The sequence below is a fragment of the Mesoplodon bidens genome (genome assembly GCF_964165515.1).
Source record: "Mesoplodon bidens genome assembly, chromosome: 4".
NCBI lineage: Eukaryota > Metazoa > Chordata > Mammalia > Artiodactyla > Ziphiidae > Mesoplodon > Mesoplodon bidens.
This window is the reverse complement of record NC_138160.1, coordinates 139,749,867-139,777,810: the sequence shown is the minus strand read 5'-3', so window position 1 is coordinate 139,777,810 and position 27,944 is coordinate 139,749,867. Positions and strand designations below refer to the sequence as shown.

Sequence of the window (27,944 nt, the reverse complement as noted above, 5' to 3'; positions counted from 1 at the left end):
GGAGAATTTGTGCCAACTGTGGAAGGGCCTCTAAAAGCACAAAAGAGAGACATTTAAAGAACTGTGGTTTGAAAATCATAAAAATAAAATGTTTACAGCAAAACTATTCATAAACAAAACTGAAAGGTAAATTTGGAAAAAACTGTACAACGCAAAAGTTTATTAATTGTTAAGATGGTAAATTTTATGTTATGTGTGTGGTTTTTTTTTTTTTTTTTTTTTTTTTGCGGTATGTGGGCCTCTCACTGTTGTGGCCTCTCCCATTGCGGAGCACAGGCTCCGGACGCACAGGCCCAGCGGCCATGGCTCACGGGCCCAGCCGCTCCGCGGCATGTGGGACCCTCCCAGACCGGGGCACGAACCCGCTTCCCCTGCATCGGCAGGCGGACTCCCAACCACTGCGCCACCAGGGAAGCCCTGTGTGTGGTTTTTTAAAATATTTTCTTGAGGATTTTTTAAAAAGATTTATTATTTATTTATTTAATTTATTTTTGGCCGCATCAGGTCTTAGTTGTGGCACGCGGGATCTTTTGTTGCGGTGCACGGGCTTCTCTCCAGTTGTGGCAGCAGGTTTTCTCTTCTCTAGTTGTGGTGCGCGGGCTCCAGAGCGCATGGGCTCTGTAGTTTGTGGTACCAGGCTCTCTAGTTGAGGCGTGTGAGCTCAGTAGTTGTGGCGCACAGGCTTAGTTGCTCCACAGCATGTGGGATCTTAGTTCCTTGAAAAGGGATTGAACCTGCATCCCCTGCATTGTAAGGCAGATTCTTTACCACTGGACCACCAGGGAAGTCCCTGTGTTACGTGTTTTTGTTTACAATTAAAATTTTTAACAAGTTTGTTGTCCCTATTTTAAAAAAAAGGAATTATGATATATGAATGAGAAAAAAACAAATGTCTAATAAAAAAAAGTGAACCAGCTAATTAAAAATAAATATAAGAAAATCTCCCTGGAAAGAAATGAAATGAGAACAAAGAGGCAGCACCTGTATGTACTCAACAGTTTGGCCAAGATGAAAAATCAGGGTGATACGACTTCATGTATAAACATTAACCTATCTTGAGACCCTGGACTAAGAAGTCTCTCCTTGTGGGAAAAGGGAGGTAAGTATTGAGGGGTTAGGACTTGGTCATAAGTTTTTTAAGGTCACCATTCTACCCAGTGCAGATGGCATCTTATTGAAAACACTATCTAGGTGTTTCTGTACATGCAGAATAGAGAGATCAGGGAGGGGCTTCATCAGGAGATTGATGTTTTGTAGCTTTTAAATTTCAGATTGCTTTTTTTTTTTTTTTTGGCCAAGCCAAGTGGCTTGTGGGATCTTAGTTTCCTGACTAGGGATTGAACGCAGGCCACATCGGTGAGAGCACTGAGTCCTAACCACCGGACCACCAGAGAATTCCCTCAGATTACTTTTTAAGACCTTGCTGTAGAGTGAGACTTTCCTGCCATGAGTGCCAATTATCCCTAGGAAGAGGGCAACTTTTATTTAATGGCTTCGGAGCACAGAGACTGGGGTTCAAATCTCTGCTAGGCCACTAAATGGTTTGTGTGGCCGGGGTCTGGCAGCTGCCTTTCCCGTCTATAAAACGGGGCCCTCACGGCCGCTGGGATGGGCTGGAGGGCCATGGTCAGCAGCAAGCTCCACTGGCCAGGGGTCATCACCTGAGAGGCACTGTCTCCCTTGGGCCTGGGTTTTCCCATCTGTGACACGGAAGCCAGAGCATGCCTGACCTGGAGGCTACTGGGGATTCCACAGAAGCTGTCTCCCCCCAAAACTGGGGACCCACATGGCAGCAATGACCGCCCGGGGTGCTGCCAAGTCTCCTGCCGGCAGAAGGAACTGAGGCCACAGCCACGCGGAGTACCTGGTTTATTTCTGACACAGGTGCACCTCAGGACAGCGGCGGACTTGGGGCGGGGGGTGGTGCTGGGGGCAGGGCTAGAACTCCACCTTGCAGGCGGGGAAGGCCTCGTCCTGCATGGACACAGTGCTGTTGCTGCCCAGCACCGTGATGCCCAGCGCGTGGTGCCGGGCGTGTGTCTCCTCATACCACTCGTGCATCGCCACCGAATCGAAGGTGGGGATCAGGGTCACCTGTGGGTGGGACAGATGGACCAACGGTGAGGGGGAGCGCCCTCTGCCCTCCCGGCCCAGCCCCAAGGCATCTGAGGCCCCACTTCTCTGACCGCGTTTGTCTCCGCCTCCATTACCTCTTGCCTGGATGTCTGCAGCCGGCGGCCAGCCTGTCCCCGAAGTCCCTTCTCCTTCCCATGGCACCCAAAGGACCCTTTCACAACCCAGGAGACCGGACCACTCTTCTGCGAATTCTTCTCCATGCTTCCCGCACACCCCCACCGCTGCCATCTCCCCCTCTTCTCTTGCCCAGGTCTCCCTCCAGCTCCCTGAATACACTAAGCCTACTCCTGCCGCTGGCCTCCGCCCACGCTGTGCCGTCTGCCTGGGACGCTCCCTCTCAGCTGCTCCATAAGCTGCGTGCAAGGCTGGGTGTCAGCACACTCACAGGCTGAGTGGGCGGCCAGGTACCTGGAGGCTCCTTCTATCCAAATTCGCCTCACCCTTCAAGGTTCTATTTCAAGGCTTCCCATGGGGACAACCCCAGCCCTCAGGGTCAATTCTCAACGTTCTTGGCTGTGTAGACACCACACATCTCACCTATTCCTCCTGGCTGGTTCTCATAACATTACGGAGGTTCAGTGCCAGGGGTCAGGCGAGGTGATCAAACCAGCCCCACCCTGCGACCTCACCCAGCTTTGCTGCAGACAAGGAAGTGGATGTAACAGGAACAGAGTCCCGAGAGCTGGGGGGCACTCCTGCATTTGACCTCATTGCCGCATGGCCCTGGGGACATGGCTTAGTCTCTCTGAGCCCCACTCCCTCCTTGGATGCAGGTGAAGATCACACCAACCTCACAGGACAGTGTGGGCTCAGCAGGAAGACACCGGGAAGTGCTGACCCTGCCCAGTGCCAAGAGCTTGGGCAATGTCCCAGTGACATTTGCTGTCATCGGGACTGTCTCACACCCGGGTCGTCACGTACCTGGAGGTCACGGTCCCACTGCTGCTTGCCAGCCAGAAGTGCATCCAAGACAGCCCGCATGCCCTCTTCCTTGTGCTGGTCCTGGCCACTGATGACGTAGCAGAGCGCACGCACCCTCCGGAAGAACTCCTTGTCTACCAGGCGGGCACTGCCCCCGCTGGGCAAGTAGGCCAGGTCGAGGTAGACGGGGGAGCTCGGCGGGGCCAGTGACCCTCCTGGCCGACTGCCAGCTGACCCTGTGGGTAAGAGGGATGGGGTCAGTCGTGAGCTCTGGGGACAGGGAGGGGCTGAGACCCAGGGCCCGGGACAAGGCTCCCAGCTCCCTGAACCTCTCTGAGTGGCTCCCTCCCTGGCAGGAAGCCTGATCTCCGTTTTATGGTTGACAAGCTCTCCCTGGCTTGTCCTGCAAACACCCCAGCCAACCTCTCAGTGCCTGGATACTCCCTGGCCAGTCCCTGGACACAGACATCCCCAGGGCCTGAGGGAGGGGGCAGCCAGGGAGGGCTCCCTGGAAGAGGGGGTTTTAGAGCTTGAGTTCCTAAAGCAGCAGTACCTGGAATTCTCAGCAGCATCCACCTGTTTATTTACTCAAGGGGAGCCAATCGGGCATTTATCAAACTCTCCTGGGCACCGCACCCTGGGGACACAGCAGTGACCCAAACAAACAAAAATCCCTGCCCTCAAGGTTGACAGGGAGCCAGAGTGGGTGTAGGAAGGAGAGCTGAGAGAGGGTGATGCAGGCTGGGCAGCCTGGATGGAGCTGGAGCAGCTGCTCTCAGGGCGTTGTCCATGCCCTGAACCCAAAGCCTGTGCAAGGGGGACAAGGCCACCATTCCTGGGCCAGTGAACTCATCAACTGATTGAGGACGTAGCCAGGTCTTGGCCACAGGAAGCCTGCCAGGTGTTTGGTGTCTTAAGATCATAAACGTTGCCCAGTCCAGGGTGTGGGCCCAGAAGGCTGCTGGGGCATTTTCAGAATGAATGAAATGCCCAGCTTTGGGCAAGTAGCGCCCCTCACTCATAACTGGGGACAGTGGTGTCGAGGACCCTGAGTGGTGCCCCAGGAAGGGAAAGCCACCGTGGCTGTGGAAGGCGAGAGGGGGACAGGAGCAGCAGAGGCAGAACAGCAAAGCGAAGACAAAGGGAATGTGGGCAGAAGCCATGGGGCAGGAGGACAGGGGTAGAGCAGGGACTGGCAAGCTGTGGCCTGTGGGCCAAATACGGCAACTGCCTGCTTCTGGAAATACAGTTTTACTAGAACGCCCACGGAGTACTTACTGAGCTGTTTTTGTGCTACAACACCTAGTTGAGTGAGTAGCTAGCTGAGTAGCTGAGAGAGAGACCATCTGTCCTACAAAGCTTAAAATGTTTACCCTTTGGCCCTTTAAGACAGGCTTTGCTGACACTAATGTCGATGGCTGGTTTATCAGAAGCAGTGGTAGCAGGAGACCCTGAGTGGCCAAGACTGTGGCCTTTGGAAAGAGGCCAAATGCCCAGGAAGAGAAGGTCTCAGATGATCCCCAGCCTCCGGGTGCCAGCCTTGCTCATGGGCCCTAGGGGCCACCCTCTCCCTCTCCCTGCCACTGTGCTGGGAGCCCCTGACCTGCCAAAGGTCACAAGGGCCCATCAGATGCCTCTCTTGGAATCTGCCCAGGAAAGACAAGAAGTGGTGGCTCAGGGGGGCGCTGAGGCTAGAAGACAATCAAGAGACCAGGGTGGCCAGGAGCTGAGGACAAGCCACATGGGGAGAGAAGCTGGAGATGCCTGTCGGCTCCCGGAGGGCAGGACCACCCCAGGCAACTAGAATAGGGCTCAGTCCAGAGCAGGCGCTCAGTGAACATGACTTGGAGTTATTATGACTGTCATCATTGTCACTGCTTTCTCACCAGCCCTCTCTTGGTAATTCTAGACCAGCTCTGACTGATGCAGTGGCCACCAAGCACTGGAACGTGGTGTGAGCCAAGACATGCTGGGAGTGCAAAACACGCACCAGGCTCCCAAGATGTAGTGTGGAAAGAGAAAAGGGAACTATCTAGTAATATTTTATATTGATTACATGCTGAAATATCATTTCGATATAGTAGTATGCAGGAAAGAATTAACACAGCAGGATTCTGGGACCATGGTACAGTAGGAAGCTCCAAGAATCTGCTCCCCAGCTAGACAGTTGTGCTGGCAGCCTCAGCATAAGGTTGAAGCAACTTACATGGGACTTAAAGGACTGTAAATTTTTTCTTCTTCTTTTCTTCCCCCTTCATTTTTTTTCTTTTTCCCCTTTCGGGAGCCAAACATTTAAGCACTAGGACACTCAAAAGCAACTACCATACAGGGGAATTTAGAAAGCAACCACAGATGCCCAGCAAAAGGTACAGGATCAGAAAAGACGTGAGAACGCCCTAAGTTTACACCAGACTGATCCCCAGCACAGAGATAGCCCACAGTAATCAAACAAAGGAAAGAGCCACATCAAACCCTGGGGAAGGGGAAAATTTGGATCTCAAGTGATCACATTATGAGATTCAAATGTACAGTTTTCAATAAAAAAAAAATCACAAGGTACATAAACAGGAAAGTATGTCCCAGTGAAAGGAAAAAAATTTAACAGAAACCATCCTTAAGAGAGACCAAATGGTGGACTCACCAGACAAAGACTTTAAAAACTGTCCTAAAGATACTCAAAGAACTAAAGGAAGATGTGGAAAAAGCCAAGAAAACAATGTATGGAAAAAATACAAATATCAATAAGGAGAAAGAAAACATAAGAGTAAATGAAAAGAAATTCTGGAGCTGTAAAATACAGTAACTGAAATGAAAAATTCACTAGGAAGATTCCACTCAAGGTTTGAACAAGCAGAAGAATCAGCCGTCTTGATGACAGGGCAATGGAAATTATTGAGTCTGAGGAACAGAAAGAGAAATAATTGAAGAAAGTGAACAGAGCCTAAGGGACCTACAGGATACTATCAAGAGGACCAGCATACACATTATGGGAGTCTCAGAAAAAAAAAAGAGAGAGAAAGGGGCAGAAAGATTATTTCAAGAAATAATGGCCAAAATCTTCTTATATTTAATGAAAGACATGAACATAAACATCTAAGAAACTCCATGAACCCCAAATAGGATAAATTCAAAGAGAACCAGACTGAGACACATGATAATCAAATTGTTCAAAGATAAAGACAAAGAGAATCTTTTTGTGGGAAAGAAGTGATAAAGGGGACATTTATAGCTATAAACACTTTTATTAATATCTCAGATCAACAGCCTAACTTTATAACTTAAGGAACTGAAAAAAGAACAAAAGTAAATCCAAAGCTAGCAGAAGGAAGGAAATAATAAAGATTAGAGCAAAGATTTTAAGAACAGAGAGTAGAAAAATGACACAGAAGATCAGCAAACCCAAAAGTTGGTTCTTTGAAAAAATTAACAAAATTGACAAATCTTTAGTTAGATTGACTAAGAAAGAAAAAGAGAGAAAGAGCGAGAGAGAAGGGGCAAGGGAACTGGGAGTGGCCAGCGGGCAGGAGGCAGCGGCAGGTGCCCATTGTCCGGCGGGAGCTGCGCGGAAGCCCCGCACCTCCCCGCGCCCTTCACCTACTCCAGGAGCGCGCGGCCCTATGGGCCAGTGCGGGCGGGGGTCTCCTGGAGGCCGTGCGCCCAGAACCACCCGCGGGGCTTGGGAGGGGTGTGGGGTCGCGCTCCCCGGCTCCTTCCACTCCCGCTGGGAGCTGGCTGCTGGCGAGGGCGCCGGACGAGGGGAGCGGCGCCCGGCGCTGGGGTGCGCAGGGGGCGGAGAGGGGGGGCTGGAGGCAGCGGGGGAGGGGCTCGGGCCACCATGGACGACAAGGTGTTCACCAAGGAGCTGGACCAGTGGGGTCGAGCAGCTGAACGAGTGTAAACAACTTAACGAGAACCAGGCTAAGGAAATTTTAACAAAAGAATCAAATGTGCAAGAGGTCCGTTGTCCTGTTACCGTCTGTGGAGATGTGCATGGTCAATTCCATGATCTTATGGAACTCTTTAGAATCGGTGGGAAATCACCAGATACAAACTATTCATGGGTGACTGTGTAGACAGAGGTTATTATTCTGTGCAGACTCTGACTCTTCTTGTGGCATTAAAGGTGCGTTATCCAGAACATATTACAATATTGAGAGGAAACCACGAAAGCTGACAAACTACCCAAGTATATGGCTTTTATAATGAATGTCTGTGAAAGTATGGAAATGCCAATGTTTGGAAATTCTTTACAGATCTGTTTGATTATCTGCCACTTACAGCTTTAGTAGATGTACACATATTCTGCCTCCATGGTGGCCTTTCCCCATCCATAGATACACTGGATCATAGAAGAGCCTTGGATCGTTTACAAGAAGTTCCACATGAGGGCCCAATGTGTGATCCGTTATGGTCAGATCCAGATGATCGTGGTGGGTGGGGTATTTCACCACATGGTGCTGGCTACACATTTGGACAAGATATTTCTGAAACATTTAACCATGCCAGTGGTCTCACACTGGTTTCTCATGTTCACCAACTTGTAACGGAGGGATACAGTTGGTGTCACGATCGGAATGTGGTTACCATTTTCAGTGCACCCAATTACTGTTATCGTTGTGGGAACCAGGCTGCTATCATGGAATTAGATGACACTTTGAAGTATTCCTTCCTTCAGTTTGACCCAGCACCTCGTCGTGGAGAGCCTCATGTGACCCAGTGCACCCCAGACTACTTTCTGTAAATTCCTCCTGGGAGAACCTGCCGTTGTACGTGGAAGTATAGCTGGCTTTTTAAAAATATATATATTTAAAAACAAAACAAAAAAAAGCAACAGTAATCTATGTGTTTCTGTAACAAATTGGGATCTGTCTTGGCATTAAACCATATAATGGACCAAACTGTGCCATACTAATGATGAGCATTTAGCACAACTTGAGACTGAAATTAGTTCAACACTATGTTCTAGATCGGTCGCTCTTAACAGTTTGCCTGCTGTGTTTGTAGTAACCACTTTCCTTGGGACTGTTCAAGCAAAAAAGGTAACTAACTCCATCTCCTTTTGCACTTACTTGGAGATTTTAGTTAGAGTGTTTAACTGGCATGGATTAATAGGGTTGGATTTTTACTTTTAAGAAGAATTCATAAAGCTAACTTCCACTTAATTCATCACCGTTTATTTTATTGAAATGTATAATTAACTGAAAAATTCTTGGGAGTACGTTGTCATAACATTTAAAGAGATTTCCCTTCATTTAAACTAAATTACTATTTTATGTTGATCTGCATATTTCTATATTTGTCATGACAGTGCTTGCATTCTATTTGGTGTACTGAGCAAATAAACTTTCCATTTTAAACAAACAAACAAAACAAAAAAGAAAAAGAGAAGACTCAAATTAGTAAGATCAGAAATCAAAGTGGAGATGTTACTACCAATCTACAGAAATAAAAAGCATTATGAGAGTACTATGAACAATTATACACCAACAAACTGGATCACTTAGAAGAGATGTACAAATTCCTAGAAACACAAAACCTACCAAGACTGACTCACAAAGAAATAGAAAATCTGAATAGACTTATAAATAGTAAGGAGATTGGATCAGTAATCAAAACCTCCAGGGCTTCACTGGGTTTCTACCAAACATTTAAAGAAGAATCATTAGAAAGGAAAAAGTAAAGTTATCTCTGTTCACAGATGATATAATGTTATGTGTAGAAAATCCTAAAGATTCCACACACACAAAAGAAACCTGTTAGAACTAATAGATGAATTCAGAAAAGAGCTGGATACAATATTAACACACACAAAAACAACTGCATTTCTATATGCTAACAGTGAACAATTCAACAAGGAAATTAAGAAAACAATTCCATTTACAATAGCATAAAAAGAATGAGATACTTAGGAATCAACTTAAAAAGGAGGTAAAATATTTGTACACGAAAACTGCAAAACACTACTGAAAGAAACTAAAGAGAACATAAATTAATGGAAAGATATCCCATGTTCATGGATTGGAAGACTTAATATTGTTATGCCACCACTACCCAAAGTGATCTACAGATTCAATGCAATTCCTGTCAAAATCCCAGTGATTTTTTTTTGCATACATAGAAAAAAATACATTCTGAAATTTATATGGAAGCTCACTGGGATCCCAAGTAGCCAAGGAAACCTTGAAAAAGAAGAACAAAGTAGGAGGACTCACATTTCCTGATTTCTAAAATTACTACAAAGCTACAGTAATCAAGGCAATGTGGTAGTAGTATCAAGACAGACATATAGATCAATGGAATAGAATAGAGAGCCCAGAAATAAACTGTCACATATATGGTCAAATGATTTGTGACAAGGGTGCCAGGAACATTCAATGGGGAAAGGACAGTCTTTTCCGCAAATGGCCCTGGGAAACTGGATATCAACATGCAAAAGAATGAAGTTCAATGCTTATTTAGCACCATATCCAACAATTAACTCAAAATGCAAAATATAAGAGTTAAAACTATAAAATTCTTAAAAGAAAACATAAGGCAAAAGCTTCATGACACTGGATTTGGCAATGACACCAAAAGCACAGGCAACAAAAGAAAAAATAGACACACTCAACTTTATGAAAATCAAAAAATTTTGTGCATCAAAGGACACTATCAACAGAGTAACAAGGCAAGCCACAGAATGGGAGAAAATATTTACAAATCATTATCTGATAAGGGATTAATATCCAGAATATATAGAGAACTATCACAACCTAACCACAAAAAGACAAACAACCTGACTTAAAAATGGGCAAAGGACATTTCTAAAAAGATATACAAATGCCCAACAAGCAAATGAAAAGGTGCTCAACATCACTAATCATTAGTGAAATGCAAATCAAAACCACAGTGAGATACCACCTCACACCCATTAGGATGGCTACTATCAGAAAGCCATAAAAGAGGGCTTCCCTGGTGGCGCGGTGGTTGAGAGTCAGCCTGCCAATGCAGGGGACACGGGTTCGTGCCCTGGTCCGGGAAGATCCCACATGCCACAGAGTGGCTGGGCCCGTGAGCCAGCCAACAAAAAAAACAAAAAAAAACCCCAAAAAATGGCTTAAGATAGTCAATTTTTTTTTTTTTTGCGTTACGCGGGCCTCTCACTGTTGTGGCCTCTCCCATTGCGGAGCACAGGCTCCGGACACGCAGGCTCAGCGACCATGGCTCACAGGCCCAGTCGCTCCACGGCATGTGGGATCTTCCCGGACCGGGGCACGAACCCGTGTACCCTGCATCGGCAGGCGGACTCTCAACCACTGCGCCACCAGGGAAGCCCAAGGTAGTCAATTTTATGTTACATTAATTTTAGCACAATTTTTAAAAATTGAAAAAAAAAAAACACAGCAAGCCCAAGACTGCTATCCTTAGAAAGCTGACAGGTTGGCCCTTGGCTGCCTTCTGGGAACTTGGATTTCAGAAGGGTTCCCACCATTTCCAAAATTCCAGACTCCCCAGGAAGGGGTGAGCAAGTGTACAGCATAAACTACATTGCTGTACAAGTAGTGTAGGCATGGTGAGCCACTCTTCTTATCATTTGGGAAATGGTGGGAACCCTTCCAAATATATATATATAAAATCTGATCATTCTCAGATGTATTTGGTCTTTATCCACAGTTCCCGCCTCACACCTCCTAAAACCCTTGGAATTTTCCGGTCAGTAAGAGCAATGGGAGCATCTTTTGTTACAATACTTGGTTTCTTGTCCTCAGTTCCTGAAACCACTTCAAGGCCATAAAAGTGAAATGAGTGTCTGTTATTCAAAACAAGCCCTTTCCAACACAAGGTTTCTGCTAATGAAGGTGACTTTGAATCCCACCCCAGGGTGGGGGCTGGTTGCCAGAAGAACCAATCATATGATTAAGAGGTTGAAACTTTCAGTCTTGCCCTTTGATTTTGGGGGAGGCGAGAAGGGCTTGAGGTTGAATCAATGGCCACTGGCCAATAATTTAGTCAATCACAAAGCCTCCATAAAAGCCCCAAAGGACAGCTTTTTGGCCCTTTTTCAGAGAGCTTCCACATCAGGGAAACAGAATGCTTCTACGTGCCACTGTGTGGGGCCCCAAGCTCCCTGAAGACATCAGATCCCTTGTTTGGGACCTCGTCCTATGTATCTCTTCAACTGATTGTTGATTTGTATCCTTTAACAGCGTTTTATATGTAATAAATTAGTAATCTAGGGAGTAAATGGGTTTTTCCTGAGTTCTGTAAGCTGCACTAGCAAATTAACCAAACCCAAGGAGGGGGTCATGGGAACCTCTGATTTATAGCTAGTCAGTGAGAAGCACAGGTAACAAACTAGACTTGCGATTGGCATCCTGAGTTGCAGGAGGTCATCAGAACCCCCAGTTTGCAGACAGTTGGTCAGAAGCACAGGTAGAAACCTGGGATTGTGACTGGCATCTGAAGTGGAGGGTGGTCTTGTGGGACTGAGCCCTTTACCTGTGGTATGTGATTCTATCTCTGGGTAGAGAGTGTCAGAATTGATTTGAATTCCTGGACACCCTGCTGGCATCCAAGAATTGCTTGTTGGTGTGGGGAAACCTACACACAGACACACACACAGTGGAACTGGGTCCAGGAACCCTTTTTGGTTGGTGTCAGGAGTGGGATTTGCTAGAATGACCCTGGCTTACAGAAACATGTGTTTTTTAAAGAGAAAGGATAAAAGTGTGGGGAATGAGCAAATGCTGATCCCCAGATAGCTACCTAGTCACCCACAGTATGAAACTGCAGCTCCACTGCAATCAGTTACCAATGGAATGTAGTAATGGTAGTAGACCCAACACCCAAGGAGTTGGCTAACTGGATATATCAGGAAATGCAAAATAATAAGCAGCATGCTGAATACACAGTTTCCTGGTTATTAGTATCTCTATTAGCCAAAATGAAAGTTAAAAAATGTGCTCATTCGGGTCTTGATGTTGAACCAAGTTCAGATTTGGGTAGATCTGAGGTTTGGTCATTAGCCTCAAAGCCGCCCAGAGAGGGAAAAATTATGCAGGGGCAACAGGAAATACCTCTAATGTCTCTGGTCACCAAGAAGGTAGTTAATGTAGGGGGAGGGCAAAACCAAGAAACAACTAAAACCAGGGGATAGAATGTAAAGAAACTGACTCACTTTGTGGACTGGTATCATCAGGTTCCTGAAGAACCTTTACCAAAATGGATCGTGAGAGTAACCAATTTGGGGGCTGTGTCTTTGGTTTTGAAGGCTGCAGAATAGAAGAGCACATCTGGGTTGATGCAGGACCCGAAGCTCACTATGAACAACCGCAGATTGTTCCAGACACACAGGAGGCTATTCCCGAAGGAATAACCAGCCTGATCGACTGGATAAACGCCACGGAAAAGACCGTTTATCCTGAGAAGGGGGGACTGCCCAACTCACCCCATAAATGCCAAGCGGGACACCCCAGATGAAGCAGCTGAGATGCCTTCCTATGCAAGCCATGTGGGATTAGCTTTATAACTGGGACATTCACCCACTGAATATGCCTGTTACCCAGGTTTTGGTAAATGCTGTGATTAACGGGACCCTTGTTGCATGGGCACCCCATGGAACTTTACTGCTACAAAACTGAACAACAGTTCAAGAAGCCTTATCAGATCTGCTATCTCAGCTTCTCTGATGACACCAAGAACATTAGAGTAATTAAGAAAACAGGGAGAGACAAAGGGGAGAGTCAAGGGACTCGACCGAGTGGAGTGGTAATCTTCAGATGGCTGTTGAAATGTAGAATGAATAAAGCAGACACTGATAGAGTTGAAACAGGTGAAACTGAGCAGGACCCTGTGGGGCTCCTGGACATGGAAGCCTTTCTGTGTACCCCGTTCCTTGTTTGCAGGGAACAGACTCCAGCCTCCATGACCTTCCCTTAGTCCCAAAGGGCAGATTCAAACAGTTGCTAATCAGGGAAGGGAGGGGATGCAGAGACAAGGGAGGAGCAGCCAAGAAACAATAGGGCAGCCTTGGGGCAGGGGCCTCGTTCCCCCTCAAGGGATACACATTAACAATACCTTTGAGCTCTTTACAGAACTAAAACCCCCGACAAATGGAAGATGTCAGCATTATTCATTCCAAAGAACAGCATCTGAGGCCAGATGAAAGGAACCAGAGAAGCTCATCAAATTACCTGAGACCAGATTAAAGGAGTACAGGTGCCCCCCCAACACACACACCTTAATCTTATCAACAACCCCGCCCTTGAACCACTGCTATAAAACTCTTCACCAGATCCGCCCCCGCCCCGGGTTGGGGGACACAGTTTTTCAGGGGCATGAGCCCACTGTGCCCCACTCTGCCTGGCAAAGCAATAAGGTTGTTCTTTTTTTTTTTAAAGCTATTCTTTTCTACCTCACCCAAAACTCTCCCTGCGAGATTCGATGTGGCACTGGTTCACAGAAGCCGAGTTTTCGGCAACAGATGCAGCACTACCAGAGACTGGGTGGACCAGTGCGGCCCCCAACGTTTTGTTAAAGGGCCCCAAACAAGTCCACTGTCTACTCTAGTTTGGAGGGATTTCGAAAGCCAGGAGGCAAAGATTACAATGAGAAACCTGACCAGGAATCCCCTGCGGGCGAGGATTAGGAAGATTAATCAAGATAAAGACTGAAGCGGAGGCCAGGATCTTCTGGCTCCACCCCGGGGGTGGGGACCCAGGGCCATCTGCACAGGCGTGGAGAAAACGGCCAGGAGAGGAAGGAGACCTTCCCAGGATTCCTAGATACAGGAGCCCAAAGCACTGTGATTCCAACACCTGTTGGTGAAGTCTTAGCGGGGGCTAAGGTTAGACTGGGAGGAACTGGAGATGCAAACGTCGATGGGATTAAGGTGAACACTGGGATGAAAACTGGGGTGAGTGGACAGATTTTGTGTGAGGTGGTCACGTCTCCTCTACCTGACTGTATTACTGGGATGGAGATCATGGCTGACTGGGGATTGCGTCCCCTACTTGATATTGTAAAGCAGAGGCCTGTAAGTCCACCCTCCGGCCAGTTTTAATTGGGGACACCAGATGGGAGCTGCAAGAACTGCCCGAGCACACACGGGCGGCTAACACAGAGTGATCTAGAACGCCTGATGGACAAAAAGAGACGACCACTTTAATTCATGATATGCTAGAAGCTGGAGTGTGGGTACCCACGACTTCACTGTTCCATAGCCTTGTGTGGCCCGGGGAAAAGACGGATGGTTCATGGAGTCTAACTGTAGACTATCGAGGCTTAAACCAAGTTGTACCACCCATTGGCTCAGCCGTTCCGGACACACAGAAAATGCAAGGAGGCTGCTACTCAGTGAGTGACCTCGTCAATGCTTTCTTCCCTGTCTCGATCTCAGAAAAGAGCCAGCAGCAGTTGGCCTTCACATGGGAAGGATCCCAATTTACCTTTCTTGTGCTGCAACAGAGGTATCTGAACTCACTGGTTTACTGTCGTGATTTGGTCAGAAGGGACGTGGACTTGATGCGGGTCGCCAGTGTAATCATATGCTATACAGACGGCGTTACGGTTATAGCGGAAACCAAAGAGCAGGCTAGGACTGATCTGAGTGCAACAGTGACGCACGTGACCAACTGGGGTGGGTTAATAAATCCAGCACCGGTTCCCAGGCCTGCCCGAACAGTCACATTCTTGGAAGAACCTGGGCAGGGGCCACCTGGGATATTCCACGAGAGACGAAAAATAAACTGTTGTCACTGTCCCCCCCAGGACCAAACCAGAAGCCCAGCGTTTGGTTGGTTGATTTGGATTTACATCTGGGAATGTTGCTTCCATCTGTAAGACCACCCGAAAGAAAGCTCTGAGCTAGGGACCCGAACGAGACCAGGTTGTGTCTGAATTACAAACGGTGGCAGCCCTGCCAACCCCCCACTCAGATATGATTTGGGAAGTGTCTGCCATACTCTGTATACTCTGCAGACTGGAGCTTCTGGCAAAAGCCCACGAGCACCTCCCAGCAGTGACCACCGGGATTTTGGACCAGAAAATTCCAAGATGCTGCCGCCCATACACAGTATTTGAGAGACCATTAGTAGCCTGCGATTGGGCATTAATTGAGATCACCTCGATTACTGATGGACATAAAATAATCATGAAACCTGAGATACCCATAATATCTTGGGTGATGTTGGAGGAACACTCCAATGAACGCAGTGCCCAGAAGTGTTCCATAATACAAAGAGAAATGGTTCACCCGAGAGCACGCTGCCAGGGTAATGCAGGGAGGCACCCACTGGATCATGAGCACGTAGCCTCTGTTCCTCTAGGACCGACTTTGGAGCCACCTGAGGAGCTGCTGGAACCGACTGGCACGTGGCCTTGCCCTATGGACGGCTCTCAACTGAACCACAAAGCGCGCTTGTTTTATGGATGGCAGTTTCAAGATGAATGGATAATAACCTGCTTGGAAAGCGGCTGCATTAAGACCAGGGGATGGCGAGACCCTGATTGGAGGCAGCAAGAAGAAATTGGCTCAGTGGGCTGAACTGCACGCTGTTTGCCTAGCAGTGGTGGAAGAACTGAGCAATGGTAAAAGCCCCTATGTTTGGGTTTTTACTCCTGGGCCGCAGCCTGTGGCGTGGCTGTGTGGTCGGGCAGATGGGCAATGGAGGCCTGGACTATTAAAGGGATGCCTGCATGGGGCGCGGCCTTATGGAAATCACTCTGGGGATTTAAGGGGTGCGTTAAAGTAGGACATGTCAACGCCCACCAGAAGAACCCCTTCCAGGTTTGGAAGGTCACTGAACCACCAAGTGAACGTTTTGGGAGGGCAGTCCATGAATGAGTCGGCATGGGGAGAGGGCTGCAGCAACGCAGAGCCCCACACATAGCCGGCAAGTGGATTACATTGGACCAAAGCCAGTAGCCCTGGGGCGGGGGGCTATAAATGAGCCCTAAAAGGAACAGACACCCTGCACTGGGTTTGCATACCTGATGGTAGATGCAAATGCTCAAAATACTGTAAGATTGGAACAGAAAATACTGTAACAATTTGAGCCACTGAGTTACATTTCTTCGGACCAATGGGTGCACTTTACAGCCCATACTGTCCAACAGTGGCAAGAGATGTGTTGCGTGTCATCCTCAGAGTAATGCTTTAATAGAAAATTGGAATGGGCGGCTGAAGCATTTGCTGTCTAAAACCAGGGGAGGTACAGGCTTGAGAGGCTGGCTTTCACACCGTCACGAGCATGTGCTCACACTCAACGTGAGCGGGGCTGAGGGCGGGTCCCCACTGGATAGATTCCTCCACTTTTCTGGGGGTGTGGGCAAGGTGGGGCGGGGGAGGATGCTGACGCGACTGTATAACTCTTCCCCTCATCACAGCAACTTTTTTTTTTTCTTCTCCTACTCGATGCAGTGGTCCCAGAACGAGGGATGCAACTGTGGGGGCCAGAAGCAGGGATGATTCCTAAACAAGAAACTGTAACTATACCTTTAAACCTTTATGTCAGAATTCCTAAGGGCCTGATGGGCCCGGAATGTGCCTTCACCCCCTCTGACAAAGTTGGTGTGGACAGTGAATGCTGCCCTGCTGCCTAGCAGTTGCAAGAGCCCACTAGTTCTGTACCTGTGTAACCCTACTCTATGTGAGCGGCAGTGGACGGGGCAGGGGAGACACCTGCCAGCCTAGTTTCCTGGCAGCAATCTGGACCAGCACGGTGGCCAAACTAACGTCCCTTCCAAGAGTGGAAAAGTGTGGGTAAAGATAAATGACAAATGGAGAGGAAAAATAACAGCTGAGGGTAAAGGGATGAATAAGTGGCTTGTGCAATGAGGGAAATCCAACATTTTATTAACACCTGAAGAGAGCCTCAGAGCAAGAGAATAATATAATCTCTTAGCAGAAGCATACCAGATGCCCAGCAGGCTGAAGCTAGTTTGCTGAGATCAGCCCTGATTTGGGGACCTGACAAGATTGAACAGCAGCCTGCACACCTGAATGGCATTGCTCTGGAAAGACATTCTGGTCCTGAGATATATTAATGAACAGGACCAACTGTTAAAAGATTAAATGGAATTCTAGCGATGCGCCTGTATCTTCTGACTCCTATTTTTCGGGCTACATCTACTACAAAGGATAACATTTGGGAACTGCTTCCTACTGGGACTTCAAACTGTGTGGTGTATAGCTCCCAGCAGACTGATCTATGTAATCACTGTGTAATGATAGATCTTGACAATCAATTGCTTAGAAAGGTCCCTGGTTATGATGGACAAAATATAATGGCAGCATGCCCAACATGGGAGGGTGTGCTGTGCACGAGCACATGTCACCCTGTTTTTGTGGATGGAAAACGATTCATCAAAATAGGGAAAAACCGTGGGTCCCTGATGGGATTAAAGCAGTGGGCGTCACATGGTAGCTCAAGTTCCCCTGGGGTACAGCCCTACCAGAGACAAGGCAGGCCATGGGAAGCCTCATGGCATACTCAGACTAAATTAAATTACATCTAGGTGTGCTTACCACGCATCTAAGCCTAGTCTGGGGGACCCAAAATTTTGGGGTGCAAAACATACACCCTATCTGCACACAGGCCATTAGTACACAATGGCAACAAGGTCTCTGGTGGATTCAACAACTCTGGCCCACAAGCCAGAAACAGCCTTAGGGTAAATAGGGGCTAGTAGGTATCCTAGGACAAGTGGAATTTGCTTTTAATGAGGAGTGGCATTCAGAGGAAAAAAATTAATTAGAATAGGCAGACTAGGGGGAGTTCTCTTCCAGGTGGAAGGCGAAGGATGGGAGCCAGACTGGAAAGAGAATGAGGTTTTAGCAAAGTGGGTCAGGCAGACTGCCAATAATGCTGGATATGCTAGAATTAGCATTGGGAAGGGCCGTGCACCTCGATCCAACAAGGCCTCTTGACTATTTAAATACATATGCAGGCTGAAGTGGCCACGGGGCAGTGGCCCTCAATCCTAGCTGCTGAGGCTCCGGGGCGCACACACCTATGGGAATGTTACGGCCCTCCAAGCTTATGGAAGTTCTCTGGGGACATTTATAATTTACACAGATGCACCCTGACTGCTCGCACCTCCAGTAAAGCTAGAAATAAAATATACCCTGCAGCACAGTTAGTTGGGATAGGAATGTTCTAAATACAACTCGTGTCCTCCCCATAGAAGGGAGGTGGGCCCTGCGATACAACACATGATGGAAATCAGACTCAGTACAAGCTTGTGAACTTGTCCCTAGTTACCTTGGAATCCGGAGCTAACTGAATCGTGGCCAGTGGTCACGACCTCTGTCCTTAATACCGTCTGGTATATGGGCAAAGGCAGATTCTGTTGGGAAGGCAAAGTGAACACGTCTGTAGCTCTTACCGATTTGTTCTGTAATGAAAATGAATTGTACAGTAACCATATTTTGATACGGTGTAACCCTGTCTGCTGGTAAGATTCAACTACCTCATGTAAATGAGTCTTATGGTAACACTGATACTGATGATCAAATGTATTGAGAGCCTGAGTTAAAGCCTCCTCGCGAGGTAATACCTGTGGAAAATGACTGGCCTGAGGAGCAGGATAGCTAATCACCAGCTGATTTCTGTGCTGAATAGTTCTGCACAAATTGATCGTAAGGTACAAGTAGCAAATGATGTTTCTCTAAATCGATCCTGGGACTTCCCTGGTGGCGCAGTGGTTAAGAATCCGCCTGCCAATGCAGGGGACACAGGTTTTGAGCCCTGGTCCGGGAAGATCCCACATGCCGCAGAGCAACTAAGCCCGTGCGTCACAACTACTGAGCCTGCGCTCTAGAGCCCGCGAGCCACAACTACTGAGCCCACATGCCACAACTACTGAAGCCCGCGCGCCTAGAGCCCATGCTCTGCAACAAGAGAAGCCACCACAATGAGAAGCCCACGCACCACAACGAAGAGTAGCCCCCGCTCACCACAACTAGAGAAAGCCTCCACACAGCAACGAAGACCCAGTGCAGCCAAAAATCCATCAATCCATCCATCCCTACCCGACACCAGCTTCTCCAAATGTCTGGCCTATCTATGTTGGTACTATTGCTACATCTAATAAATGCGACCCCAAATATAAGTGCTGTGATAGGTATGATTGCTTTGCTGTAAGGGATCCGTTTCACCAGGGGGTGGACTGCAGTATTGTGATTTGTAAGAAATACATATACTTGGTCATTCTCAGATATATTTGGTCCTTCATCCACAGTTCCTGGCTCACAGCTCCCGAAACCCTTGGAATTTTCTGATCAATATGAACAATGGGAGCATCTTTGTTATATTTGGTCTCTAGTCCTCAGTTCCAGAAACCACTTTAGGGCCCAAAAGGTGAAATGGGTGTCTTGTTATTAATAAGAAGCCCTTTTCCATCATAACTGGGTTTATGTTAATGAAGGTGACTTTGGATCCCACCCCAGGGTGGGGGCTAGTTGCCAGGAGAACCAACCTTGTGATTAGCGGGTCAGAATTTTCAGTCTTGCGGCCTGACTTCTGGGCAGGGGAGAGGGGCCTCAGGTTGAGTCAATCACCTTTGGCCAATGATTTAGTCAATCATGACTATGTAATGAAGCCTCCATAAAAGCCTCAAAAGGCAGCTTTTTGGCCCTTTTTCAGAGAGCTTCCACACCAGGGAACCAGAACGCTTTGTGCTACCATGCAGGGCCCCAAGCTTCATGAGGACATAAGATCCCTTGTTTGGGACCTTGCCGTATGTATCTCTTCATCTGGTTGTTAATTTGTATCCTTTAAGAGCCTTTTATACTAAATTGGTAATCTAGTGAGTAAATGGGTTTTCCCGAGTTTTGTCAGTAGCTCTGGCAAATTAATCAAACCAACGGAGGGGGGCATGGGAACCTCCGATTTACAACCAGTTAGTCAGAAGCACGGGTAACAGCCTGGGCTTGTGACTGGCACCTGAAGTGGAGGGTGCTCGGGGGACGGGCCCTTTACTTGTGGAATGTGATTCTGCCTCTGGGTAGACAGTGTCAGAATTGCAGCCAACTGTGGGACACCTGGTTGGTGTCCAAGAATTGGATCCTGGAAACCTTTCCAGTGTACGTGTGAGGTAGAGGGTGCCTGCACGACCAGCCCCAGTAGAAACCCTGGGCCCTCAGTCTCTAAGGAGCTTCCCTGATCGACGGCACTTCACACATGTCGTCACAGCTTGGAGCGCAGGGAATCAAGCACATGGTATGTGACTCCACTGGGAGGAGGCTTCCAGAAGCTTGTGCCTGGTTTCCCTGGGACTTCCCCCCATGTCTTTTGCTTTTGCTGATCCTGCTCTGTATCTCTTTGTTGTAATAAACTTATGAGTATGACCATACACCGAGTCCTCCTAGGCAATCATCCAACCTGGGGGTGGTCTTGGGACCCTCCACACAAATGAGTTTAACAAAATATAATATTAAAATTAATTTCACCTGTTTCTTTTTGCTTAGAGTGGCTACTGGAAAATTCACCACGATGGATGTTGCTCACATTACATTGCCGTTGACGGTACTGCTTGAGCACCTTGGAATTGCAAGTGCTTGAAGAGTCAGACCTGAGCTTCCATTTTATTGGAGAAACTGAGGCCCAGAGAGGGTGGTGCGTATGGCCGAGACCACACAGCAAGCAGGGAACAGGAGGACTTGGGCAGGGAACCCACTGCAGGACTCCAGCCCCCAGGTACTTACCGGATGGACCTCGAGTGGTTGTCTTGGGGACTGAGGACTTCCTGGCCAGGGGTGCCCGACTTCCTTTGTTACTAGGCTCGCTCCGGGCGCTGAGTGACCGACTGGCCCGGTCCCCACTGGCCAGCCCCTTGGTCTTGGCAGCGGTCACTGGAGTGGCTTTGGGGGCAGTGGTGCCACGGTTGGGGCGGGTAAGGGGCTTCCGGGTATGGCCGAGGCCCTCTCTCAGCCGGGCCTGCTCAGGAGGCAGCATCTCAGGGTCCACCATGCAGATACTAGGTGGGGTGGGCAGTGGCGGGGGTATCTTGAGCGGGTCAGGCAGTGGGTCACGGCGAGGGGCCCCAAAGCCCTCTGTGTCCTCATCCGAGTCCGCGGTGCCAGGGGCGGCAGGCAGGGGGTCCGAGTCAGACAGGGTAGGCAGGGACTCGCTGACAGACGTGGGTGGTGTCTCCTCCACCCCTGGAGCACCCGCCCGCTCCTGGGACCGGGCACTACTGTCATTGGAGCTGCCGGGGGAAACAGGTGCCGGCGCCATGGGCACAGCCTTGCGGTGCTCAAACTCACAGGGTGATACCAGGCACAGGTCCACGTCGTGTGGGGAGGCCGAGCGGAGCACCCGAGGGCCACAGAGTGGGAGGCTCAGCCCAGCTTCACTTGCGGCAGCAGGTGGTGGCGGTAGCACCTGCTCAAAGGACACGGACAGAGACTCGTCCACCTCTGTGGAGTGCGGGGAGCCCACCTCGGCGGGCAGCGAGGGGGTGGTCACTGTGGGGGACGCATCCGGCCCAGGCTCCCCACCCCGCAGTGGGCTCAGTGACAGTGGCCCACTGCTCTCAGTTGGGCCCTGGTGGGCTCCGGCGGGTGAGGGTGTGCACGGCTCGGGGGTGCTGGTTGCCAACAGCAGCTCCAGGGTCTTCTCCTCCAAGCTGCCGCCCTCCTCCCCGGCTGGGCTCAGCCCCAATTCCAGGCTGCTCTCCTGGCTGGGCGTGGCCACCAGCCGGGGGGCCGGGGAGCCGCAGGCCTCCGTGGCGGGGCTGGCCTCTCTGCACCGGAAGCTAGGTGGGCTGCGGGGCCCATTCTCTGCTGGTGGGACACCCGGGCGGGGTGTGTTGGGTGCTCTGCGGGGCTTGGGAGCCACCTGGGCGCCTGCTTTCTTGCCACTGACCACAGCGGAGGCCGCCCGCCGCACCTCCCGGGGTTGGGTCCGAGGGGCGCTCGGCTTGGGGTCCTTCTTCACCTCCCGGGAAGGCCTGGCTTCTTTCTCAGCCTTGCGAGGGGCCTCAGCCCGTGGTGGCTCCTTCTGGGCCACCCCGGGGCGCTCCTGGGTGGGCCTGGAGGGTGCCGTCGTCCGGCCCTCTCTCCTCAAACTGTCCCGGGAGCCCACGCTTTCCTTGCTCTCAGCTCGCCGAGGCCCCGCCAGGTCCTGAGGGGTCACCACAGGCTCCCGCAAGAACCCCAAGTGCTGCAGGCGGACCAGGCCATCCAGGAGGCGGGCGGGTGGCGTGCAGCCAGGGAACAGCACGCGCACCACCTTCTCAGAGGGGCCTGCGGGGTGCCACACCAGCAGGGCACACACAGAGGCCAGCGTGTGGTCAGTGGCGGCCGAGGGCGGGTGCAGCACGTACATGTCCAGGCGGCCCACGCCCATCTTCTGGAAGAGCACAGTGGGCTCGGCCGGCAGCGGCCCACGGTTCAGAGGCAGGGGGGTGATGCCCAGCCGGGCCAGGAGGCTCAGGGCCAGCTCTGCCTCATCCTCCCCGCGTACCAGCCGCGAGGCGGCTGCACGGGCATTGAGGAACACGATGCCCAGGTTGGGGGAGATCAGCCTGCGCAGCCGGTCATCCCCAGAGCCCCCGCCAGCGGCCGCCTCATCACGCTCCGCTAGCTTGCGCCGCAGCAGACTGTTGAGGCCGGGCAGGCTGTCAGCGCCTGCGTGGGTCACCAGCACGGCGTCCACCCGGTCCAGGTGCCGCACCAGCTTCCAGAAGCTTGACTTGGGGTTGGAGCCACCATTGACCAGCACGGTGAAGCCATTGACCGCGAAGAAGGCAGCATCCCCAAGGCCGCCAGGGAAGATGTAGCAGCAGGGCCGGGCGAGCCTGAGGAAGCCCACGGAGGCCGGAGGCTCGAGCAGCTCAAAGGGGGACGGCGGCTCCAGCGACTCAGCCACGTACTCCAGGAACTCACGCAGGCCCTCAGAAGCCGGCAGCTGCACTGGAGGGTTCAACCGCAGCTGGAGCACGCCCTGGAGGCCGGGCACTTCGGGTGCCAGCTGGGCCCAGTCACCAAAGGTCGGGCAAGTGATGGTGAGCTTGGGTGGGTTTGCAGGCAGGGGTGCGGAGGCCAGGAGATCCCGGATCTGTAGAGGGCGGAATGGTTAAGGGGTCACCTGGAGCCAGGCAACACCCAGCCCCTTGGGAAAACTAAGGCCCTTTGCCTGCCCTTGTCACCCTCAGGACAAAAACCCAGCCTTCCCATTCCAGAAGGGCCCATCGCCACCAGTCCGCCTCTACCCTCCCCCACCCTCTCTCTCTCTCTCCCTGCCCCAGGGCCTTTGCACTTGCTGTTCTCGACTCCTAAAGCACAGCATCCTCCAGAGAGACCTTCTACACTCACCCCCCCACCACCCCTGTGTACTGGTTCTTATCAAACCAAACGTGGTTTGCCAGTTTTTTGCTCATTTTGCCCCACCCAGACTAAGGGATTCAGAAGGGACCCCCATTCACATGGGACCTAGAATCTGCGGTGCCATTTGAAGCCTCTGAGACATCTACTGATCTACAGGCCCACACACTGTAGTGGGTCATGGGACTGGGCCCAGGAGGAAGACACGCCACCACCATTATTCCACAGAGGAGGAAGGGACGATGCTCAGGGGGACAGCAGGTCGCTGGAGCCACTCAGCCCAGTGGGGACAAGCCAGGCTTCAGAGGCAGGATGGTGAGGGGGAAGCTTACCTCTTTGTCCCCCAAGACCTGGAGGAAGTGGCGGGGTGAGAAGCCCCCTGTCTGGAGCAGCAGCTCCCCCGTCTCCTCCAGGTAGGGCCCAGCCAGTACCAGCAGCTTGTGAGAGGCGGGGTCCAGCAGAAGGTTCCGGAGCTGAGAGAGAGGGAGAGTGTTCAAGGCCCTATTCTGTGCAGTGAGACAGTCAGCACCCCTCTTTGGGGTGGTCCCCAGACCCTAATCTATATATAACCACCCCATTCCTGTCCCCATGACGGCCTGGCCAGTACTAAACTAGAAGCCGGGACTGTAGCCTATAGGCCTCCAGTTGGGCTCGACCCCCTATCCCTGCTCCCAACTCCTGCTCATTCTACAAAGCCCAGCTCCAGTGCCCCCTCCTCCTGGAAGTCCTGCACACCCCTTCTGGGCTCCCCGAAGCCCACCTCTCCCTCTGGCCCAGCCCCGGTGCCACGGGGAAGAGGGGCCTGTGTCTGGCTCTGTCTCCTCCAGCCCCTTCAGGGAGCAAAAGGGAGCATTTTTGATCAGAGGAATCAACCTGTACAAGAGTATCTAGAGGGGTGTCCCAGAGCTCTATCTTGTTCATCTTTCTCATGGGAAATTGAGAGAAGAGTGCAGATGTCCACAAGCTAGAAGTATTAAGTCAGTTCAGACAACTAGCGGGGCCCAGCCCAAGGGAACGCACGGGACGCAAACATCAGCTGGGTTCTGCCCTCCCACCTCCAGCCCTTCCCTATCTCATTCCTTCCTCCCAAACTCCAGCCTTTTCTGATTCCACCCGCTCCCACCATCAGCTCTGAGGAGGGAATAAATCGAGGCTGGAGTCATCCGGGGAGGCTTCGCTGCTGCTGGGTGTCAAGAAAAGGATTTCAGGCAGCACGAAGGCAAGGACACGTGAGGTGAGGCCAGGGGATGGTGCTCCTCCCAGCAGCCCACTCCCCCCCAGGAACCTACCCTTCCCTACCTCGTCACACAGGGACTTGTCTGATGGATTCAGGAGGACCAGCGTCTCCAGGGTGTCTCCACGGTGGTGCAGGCTCCGCTGGCCTGTGGGGGAACCGGGCCCTGTGAGTTTAGGGCTGAGCCACATACGTGGGCGTCAGCCTGTGACAAGGTCAAACCCTGCCTCACTGTGTAACCCCAGGCGGCCATGAGCCCCTCCAGGACTCCGCTTCCCAGGATCCCCAGCCAGAGGGTCATCCAGGGATTAACAGGCATGTGGTAAAGCTGCAGGTCAGGATGAGGCAAGAACAGGAAACCGCCTTGGCAGGCCTCACGCTGGAAAACAAGGCCTCCACTGCTGGCAGGGCCCAATTCACAGCTCTCAGCCCTGCGGGGGACGCCACTGTCACCCTCATTTTATAATCAAGGAGCCTGAGCCCAGGGAGGGCCAAGGAGGGTACACCCGGAAAAGGGCACAACATGGGCAAGGGCCCTGCGGCAGGACTGAGCTCTCTGTGTCTGAGGATCAGGAAGGGGCAGGTGGGGCTGCAGCGAGGGGTAGCAAGAGGGAGCCGAGGGCAGGGAGGCCTCATGGGCCACGGAGAGGGGAGTGGGGTTGATTCTGGGATCCGAACCCTCATCTGTCCCCCAGAGACCAGATGTGTTTCAAATATGGAGCACCCGGCCCTGGGTCTGGAGAGGCAAGGACCCTCTACTACTGGTTACCCTTTATCAGTTTATCACGGGGTTCTTATCATGTGCGGATATTGCCCCATTCAGGTGGGGAAATTAAGGCACAGAGAGGGGAAGTGGCTGCCAAGGCCACACAGAGCGGATGGGATTTCCAGCTCCCCCAAATGGTGAGGGTCAGGAAGCCACCCAGAACCACTAGGACAATGAGGCGACGGACACTTCCTTCCCCTCCTGCAGCGGCCTGGAGGTGACTCAACAGGCTGGCTGAGGCAGGGGAGAGCTGCAGGCAACACCCAGGCCCTGCCCAGCAGCTGCTCTGTTCACCCCGGTCACCGCAGAATCCCCAGGGAGCCACGGGACATGTGGGGCTGGCCCAGGAACCCCAACTCCCTCCTCGATCCTGTTTTCTCAGCTCCCCATCTATTGAGCATCTACTGTGTACCTGGCCCTGTGAAGGAATCACAAGCATAAACCAGACATAGTCCCTGCCACACCAGGCCTACACTCCACCCTCCAGTCCCGCTCAGCAGCCCTTCACTTTCCCAATGTCCTGTCCCTTTGACTGGGCCCTTCCCTCCACCCTCCACACCAGCCCCAGCTGCTTCTCATCCAAAAAGACCCTCCTCAGAGGTCTCCCTGTCCCCCACACCTCACTACCTTACCTGTCAACTGGGGACAAAAACACAAGTTCTTGCCTTGTGGGTTGCTGAGGACCAAAGGAAGTGAGTGCTGGCTCAGGGCCTGCCCCTGCTCTGCACTCAGTAGATCTCAGTTGTATTATTACTGTTGCTGCTTACAGCCATTCCCTGACCCCCATGCCTGGCATATAGTTGGCACTCAAAGAACACCTGTCCACTGAATGAGCAGAAGGGGAGAGCTGGGGCATGCAGGGTCCCCAGCCTCACCTTTCACAATGCTGGAAAAGGTGGCTGAGTGCCGTGACACGAAGACCTTGAGCTGCTCATCGAGGCTGCAGACGCCAGGGTCAATGTCCCATGACCGGATGCCTGGTGGGGAGAGGGGGGAAGGGAGGTAGGAAATCAGCTGGACTTCCCAGCTCCCAGAATATTTCAATAACTAGCGGATGGCTGGTGAGGGCTGCCACAGGCCCCTCCCCTCAACCTGCCCCTGCACGTGACGGCCTGGAAATTCAGAACCATCCAATGTGCCTTTGGAGCCCACTGCCTCCACCCTCAAGGAACCCAAAGTGTAACTCAGGCATTTTACAGAGAAGACTCAGGACATCAGAAAGAAAGTCCCGGCCTCCTAAAGAGTCATCTTGTCCCCTCCGTCATCCTCCCAACCCCACCACTGTTTTCACTGTTCCTCAGCCCTGCCAGGCACAGTTCCCTTCTCTGAGCCTTCGCGTGAGCTGTTCCCACTGCCCAGAGGTCCTTCTCCCCACCCTTCAGGTCCTCTCAGCCCTTTGCATCCTCTGAACACTCCTGTAACCATCTGAGCTTAAAACTTGGTCCATCTCCTCACTCACTTCGGTACCCGCCCCCCAACCAGACCCATTAGTCCTGTGAGGGCAGGACTGAGCCTGCCCATGGTCCCCACGCTATCCCTGATGCCCTGTGGGGTGACATTCCTTAATCCTGTGAACCGAGATGTGTGCTGCCGTCCCATTTTACTGGCCACGGACGGCAGGCCCTGCCGATCTGAGAGATGGGGGATGGATGAATGCCCTCCAATCACGGTTTGGGGTGCACCACGCCTGCCGGTCCCACCATGCCAAGTGGCTGCAGGTAAACCTTGCAGGTGCACCTATGACTCACATCCCCAGGTGCCAAATCCCCTGAGCAGGCAGCACCCGCCCACACCCCAATTAGCAGTTCCTCATGGAGCTGCGGAAAGTAGGCCCTGGAGCTCCGGGCCCAGCCTCCCCATCCCTGCTCCTCCCTCCAGGACTTCCAGGCTGCTAAGGCCCGAGGATTCGAGGAGGGCCCGGAGGGCGGGAAGCGGAGCCCTTGCCCATGCTGCCCAATCGCGTGGGTCCCAAAGCCGGGGCCTGTATCCCCTCCCCGGTCTGCACCCCGCTCGAGGCGGTGCAGCCCAGCCCAAACCCGAACGCTGTTTCCTCTGCGGGCACCCACGGCCTCTGCCTGCGCCCTGTGCCTAACGGTAAGGGGATCGGGGCACCGGGGCCCCCGGATCCAGCCGCCCCCCGCCCCATCCCCCGGCCCTTAGGCCGAGATGCGCCGCCGCGCCCGCCTCCCCGACACCGAGTTCCCGGGCCGGCCCGACCTCGTTCAAGCTCCTCCAGCACATAGGCTAGCAGCCCGGGGCACCCGCACTCGCCGCCCACCACGAGCAGCAGTGAACTGGGCGCCTCCACCGACCGGGGCCCTGCCGCCGAAACCGCCATCTTCGCGCCGGCCAGACGCTCCGAGCGCCCGCCCTGCTGTCCCCGCCCCTTAAAGGGGCCGGACCGGAAGGGTTGAAGACCCCGCCCGGAAGCCCCTCCTCGCCCGTTATCTGCCCCTTCCCGCCCATTGAGGTCGTGGGAGATGGGAGTATGGACACCTAAGGGTTGGCCTAGCCTTGGGTATCCACTTTGGGCACCCCTCCCAAATAACCACTAATTCATTCATTCAGTCATTCATTCT

The 27,944-nt window shown here is 51.7% G+C and overlaps 1 protein-coding gene and 1 pseudogene across 2 annotated transcripts; one reads left to right on the top strand and one right to left on the bottom strand.

Moving 5' to 3' along the window:
* Window positions 1-428: 428 nt before the first annotated feature.
* MAP1S (microtubule associated protein 1S) lies at window positions 429-27,739 on the bottom strand. Its single transcript, XM_081232506.1, has 7 exons — window positions 27,583-27,739; window positions 26,241-26,342; window positions 24,665-24,747; window positions 23,698-23,838; window positions 20,744-23,099; window positions 3,058-3,293; window positions 429-2,094 (listed from the first exon to the last, which is right to left on the bottom strand). Exons 1-7 carry the CDS (start codon window positions 27,701-27,703, stop codon window positions 1,939-1,941), a joined length of 3,195 nt encoding a protein of 1,064 aa, XP_081088632.1. The 5' UTR covers window positions 27,704-27,739; the 3' UTR covers window positions 429-1,938.
* On the top strand, window positions 6,893-8,690 carry LOC308616257 (serine/threonine-protein phosphatase 2A catalytic subunit beta isoform-like; annotated as a pseudogene). The gene has a single exon. The product of its transcript is annotated as a serine/threonine-protein phosphatase 2A catalytic subunit beta isoform-like (transcript).
* Window positions 27,740-27,944: the final 205 nt, after the last annotated feature.

Excerpts from the sequence above, each read along its gene's own strand:
- MAP1S (XM_081232506.1), bottom strand. The coding sequence starts at position 27,703 with ATGGCGGTTTCGGCGGCAGGGCCCCGGTCGGTGGAGGCGCCCAGTTCA. Across the intron at positions 26,343-27,582 it reads GCTGGAGGAGCTTGAACGAG|GCATCCGGTCATGGGACATT; the intron begins GTCGGGCCGGCC and ends TCTCCCCACCAG. Across the intron at positions 2,095-3,057 it reads AGTGGGACCGTGACCTCCAG|GTGACCCTGATCCCCACCTT; the intron begins GTACGTGACGAC and ends TCCCACCCACAG.